Source organism: Hipposideros armiger, unplaced genomic scaffold (assembly GCF_001890085.2).
Source record: "Hipposideros armiger isolate ML-2016 unplaced genomic scaffold, ASM189008v1 scaffold_107, whole genome shotgun sequence".
Lineage (NCBI taxonomy): Eukaryota > Metazoa > Chordata > Mammalia > Chiroptera > Hipposideridae > Hipposideros > Hipposideros armiger.
The window spans coordinates 760618-765455 of record NW_017731457.1 but is presented as its reverse complement, the minus strand read 5'-3'; the positions used below and the strand labels follow the sequence as shown (position 1 = coordinate 765455).

Here is a 4838-nt window from a genome sequence, read left to right as displayed (position 1 = left end):
ACTCCTGCCAGGAATGGATGGGAATTGTAGTTGCTATTCATCCTCCCAGCACTTGGTATTGTCATTCTTTTTAATTTAGCTGTTCTACGGGGCATACAGTATTATTTCACTTAAGTTATAAACCAGAAGGCCAGTTTATTGATTTAGAATATGAACTAGATAATTCAGTCAAATTAACTCTTGTCAGTAGATCACAAATTTCTTCCAGTCCTGTCCTGTTGTTACTAAGAGGCTGCTTCAAGAGCATGGAGTATAAGTGGAGATGTTAGTTGGATGGCTTTAGTAGCTTGTTATAGAGCTCTGATGAGTGGGGTGTACTCATTTACTCATTTCCTCTGGATTATTGTATGTACAGGTAAACCAGGTTGCTAGTGCCAGGTGGTCCAGAAACATTTTACTTTCATCACTATACTGACGAAGGAAGCTGTGGTTTTTATTCCGGAGTTTTGAGAGGCTTAAAGACTCGAATGTTGAATCTTGACTTTTTTTTTAGGGAATGACAGATAAATTTCATCTGCATCCCCCGTTCTTGTGAGACACTTGTAATACTCTTATGGATTCGGAGTCCATATCCAGGCTAAGATGGAAGATAGGAGTGACCGTATATGTGCTGTGTGTTTGCCATCCATCACTTAGATCTAGGAAATGATCCAGGAAAATTTTGTCTGCAAGCATGTCGGGGAGATAGTGTAGTGGTGAAGGCTGAGGAACCAGACTCTGAAGGTTGGTACTCCAGCTCCCCACTTACCAGCAGTGCCAACGACTAAGTTACATAGTCCCCATGACTCAGTTTCTCCATCAGTAAAGTGGAAATGGTAACAATGCCTGGGAAAACTACATTAGTTAATACACATAATATGCTTGGATTTACTTTGGCTTTTTTTTTTTTTTTTAAAGATTTTATTCGGGAATTGGGGGAGGGAAACAGACAAGTTGCTATCCTTTTGTTCTTCAGTCTAGTTGTGGAGGACATTGCTTCACTGGCCCATGTTGGTATTACGATCATTGCGCTCTTCCCGGGTGAGGCAATCGGTCGCCGGCCACTGGACGGCTGCTCACAGTGGCTCATGCCAGTTGCCGGCCACTCACGCTGGCTGCCGGCCGCTCACGGTAGCTTACAGCAGCCCACTGCAGCCTATGCCATCACCAATGCCTCACCCTCAGGGCAGCCCAGCTCCAGGTCGAGCTGTTGTTCACCATCTTAGCTTTAGAGGGTGCAGCGTCACTGGCCCATATGTGGGATCAGAACCGCGGCCCTGCTGCTCAGAGCTGGTGTCCTAAGCCAACTTCTAACCAACGTGCCACTCAGCTGGCCCGGCTTCTTTTTTTTAATTGTTGGCTTACTTCAGGTTAAGATAAGTTTATTTTTTAAGCATTAGATATGACCCTCCAAAAAGAAGAGTTAGAGCCTGGTGTTTATAAGGATAACTGAAACTAACACTCATTTTCATTTAATGGGAAACTACTGGTTACCTGTAGCATTGTTTTTCAGTTGTACTAAGAATTCAAAGACAGAGTATGTCAGAGTCAGCTAGATAATCCAAAGCCAAGCTTCATAGTGGAGGTAATTGCACCTAAAGTTGTGCTTATGTTCAAGGGTTGAAAGGGAAACATACAGGGCCAGCCGAGTGGCGCGATGGTTAAGAGCTGGCTTGGGACGCCAGAGGGCCCCAGTTCNTTTGGTTTTTGTCCATAAACAAAGACATTATTGTTGCATTACAGAATGATGCTGTGATCACCTTTATAAAAAACACTGGTTATGATCATTTTTACTTGCTCTGAAGACCAGTATTGTACTGGTTACTGTAATGATTCTTGTTTTTCTCCCTAGACCTGAACTGGTTATTTCCTACTTGCCTCCTGGAATGGCTAGTAAAATAAACACTAAAGGTAAGAAATTATATATACTCTTTATTATACGTCAGTATGTTAAACATTCTTGACTAACGTTACCTAAATCATACTGAATCATTGGCCAATATTTTTAAGATATTTTACTTAATGGACCTTTTTTTTTTTTCCCTCAAACATTTCATTGAAAATTTCATGTTTGCAATCCTCCTTCATTCATGTTTCCACAGCTTTGTTGAGACTCATGTGGAGGATTACACTACCAGTTTAATTCTTCAGGTTTCTTTGAAAAGAGCCAAACTGTATGAATTTTAATACTCTGCTCTTATAAAGCATCCCCTTCTGTTTTGGTTTGTTTTTACAATATGCAAAAGTAATTGTGTGCTTACTTTACAGCCTTGCAGTCCCCAAAAAGACCACGAAGCCCTGGGAGTAATTCCAAAGTTCCTGAAATTGAGGTCACTGTGGAAGGTAAGGCCCCTCTGTGGAATGCTTCTGTTGATTCTCCAAGTCACTAGTTATGTCTGTTGATTCTTCAGATTACTATTTATATTTTATGCAAATGAGTTTTTATAAAACTGGTTTCCCATGTGAATAAGCTACCTGTGATTAAAGGGAAATTTCTGAATGTTTCTAATTGAAATTTTCAAAAAAGGTTAACATGATGTTCATTGAGCATACTGTAAACTGCTTGCAAGAAAATTCCTAAAGCGGGTGGCCGGTTAACTCAGCTGGTTAGAGCGTGGTGATAGTAACGAAAAGATTGCCGGTTCGATCCCCACATGGACCACTATGAGCTGTGCCCTCCTTAAAAAAAAAAAGAAAAAATTCCTAAAATGCTTTTCTTCTTTTCTTTCCTAATAATAAAGTAAGGATACAGACAGGAATGTGTGGAGTTTTTTTCTTGTCTCCTTTTTAAATATTCTTTTCAGGAAAGAAAATTTAGGGTTGGCTTAAATAGCAGTACCTTGGATTAAACCTGGTTTCTTCTACATCCTCAGGTTCACTTTCTCTGCACTCCCATTGGGTCTGTAGGATTCTTACCTTTTCAGGTTCATAGTATTGAAGTGAACAATATTCTAGACAGTCCTGAGTCTACTCTTAGGTGTGGCTATTGCCTTCTGTCTCTTCACTAATGCAGAAGGAAAGGATAATAACTTCATTAGGATTATGCTTTGTTGTCACATAAACTCAAGCCTTCTATTAAGAGTTTTCATGTTGATACTAAGTGGAACCTTAGTCCATCCCCATTTAGTTTTGTTGTACACCCAACAGAGAACATACTCTCTCACATGAAAGGCATCAGCAATCCTTGGGCAATTTATGGCTATCGTGCGCCGGTTTAATCGTTTCTGTTAAAAATAGCCAAGAATTGAATTAAAAATGTATTCAATCCTTTCTTTCTTTTGAAGATTTCTCTAGTATGTAAGTTTGCCATACTTTCCTGAAGGATTTCATTAGCAAAAAGTAAGATGCTTGTAGGGCTGGCAGAGTGGCTCAGTTGGTTAAGAGCTCGCTCAGGAGTGCGAGCTCTGAGCAACAGGGTCGCCGGTTCGATTCCGGGCCCAAGCTGAGTTGCCGCTGAGCTGCCAACAGGTGGCAGGATGGCTCAGCTAAAAAAAAAAAAAAAAGTAAGATGCTTGTGGTATTACTTTTAGTTGAAAGACACAGATACTAAGGAACAAGCATGGACCTGAAACCATAAAGATTTCAGCAACACGGCTGGGAGCTTCACAGACAAGCTTACATTTAACTTGGGCTTTGCTGCAAGAGTAGTCTGTCTCCAGGCAGAGACACAAAATGCTGCTCCTGAGAAAATAGCGCGAGCCACGGTGCTGATTCAATACAGAAACACAGCTTGAGTGATGACAAGCAATCTCATGTGGTAGGGAGCATAGTTCTGTCTCTTGTGCTAACTGTAGTTATTACCTCAGGAACCTTTAAGGTATCAGTGGCCAGAAGAAGTCCTGGAACCAGCTGATTCTAGGGTCATAACAGCTGTATTCTTGAAATGATTGATCCGTGTTTGCTGTCTTCATTTGATAGATTGATGAGTAAAGCCATTGAAGGAATAATGGCCCTCAAACTTCAAAAGGGTTGTGAGATTAGCGATCACAAAGAAGAGAGAGGAAGTTCAGAAGGAAAGGTGGGGTGGTGAGATGGCAAGCAATCATGAAGTTGAATAACACATGCTTAGGCTAAGAGGTAGAAAAGGTATTTTACAATATAACAATATAGTCTGGGATACGAGTAGGGTTGGCATAAGAAAACAGCATAAGAAAACAGTATGTACCTCAAAAAAAGGAGAGACTGCTGTGTCAAAGAACCCTGGCAGAGCTATAGACTGCCTTGTTCTAAAACATCCTGGACATTTAGAAAGGTTTAAGACCTTCTATACACAGAGGACAACGTCTAGAAAAAGTCACTACAACTTCAAACTTTTTTCCCTCTTTTTTGACTAGTACAAAGTTATATTGTGTATACGGTGTCCTGATCTCAGATAAATTAATCTGTGGATGTTAAATATTAAAATTGGGGAAAAATGAAACAACCAGTGAATACACATCATTTTTGTAGACACTGTATACTGTATGTAGAATATTAGAAACAGCATGTTTCTCAAAAATAGATTAATCCATAATTGTCAGTTGGCATACTAGAGATATACCTCTGGAGGTTATTACTTTGTAGTTTTAAACTTTTTATCCATTGAGCTTGTTAAAGCAAAGCTTACTAAGTATAAGTAAACGCCTGTTTATCAATTAGATGTTACAAAACTAGAAAAATGAAGAGTTAATGTCGTGCGTTAAAATGGTTAGGCCTACAGATGTAAGGTTACCAAGTATAAATTTAGGATTGTATTCTATTGCAACCAACAGTGATTTCACAAATAGGAGATGCCTGTTTTTCTCACATCAGAAACATTCTGAAGGTAGGTTACCTTCAGTAGCTCAAAAATTATGAGACTGGCTTCTGTTTCCTCCAGG

The 4838-nt window shown here is 39.8% G+C and overlaps 1 protein-coding gene across 1 annotated transcript in view; it reads left to right on the top strand.

Moving 5' to 3' along the window:
- Positions 1-4838, top strand: part of GTF2I (general transcription factor IIi) — a 141881-nt gene that overhangs the window by 127596 nt on the left and 9447 nt on the right. Inside the window, exons 22-23 of the mRNA XM_019646885.1 lie at positions 1832-1890; positions 2248-2322. Coding sequence (XP_019502430.1) covers positions 1832-1890; positions 2248-2322 — 134 coding nt within the window. The remainder of the gene's footprint in view (positions 1-1831; positions 1891-2247; positions 2323-4838) is intronic.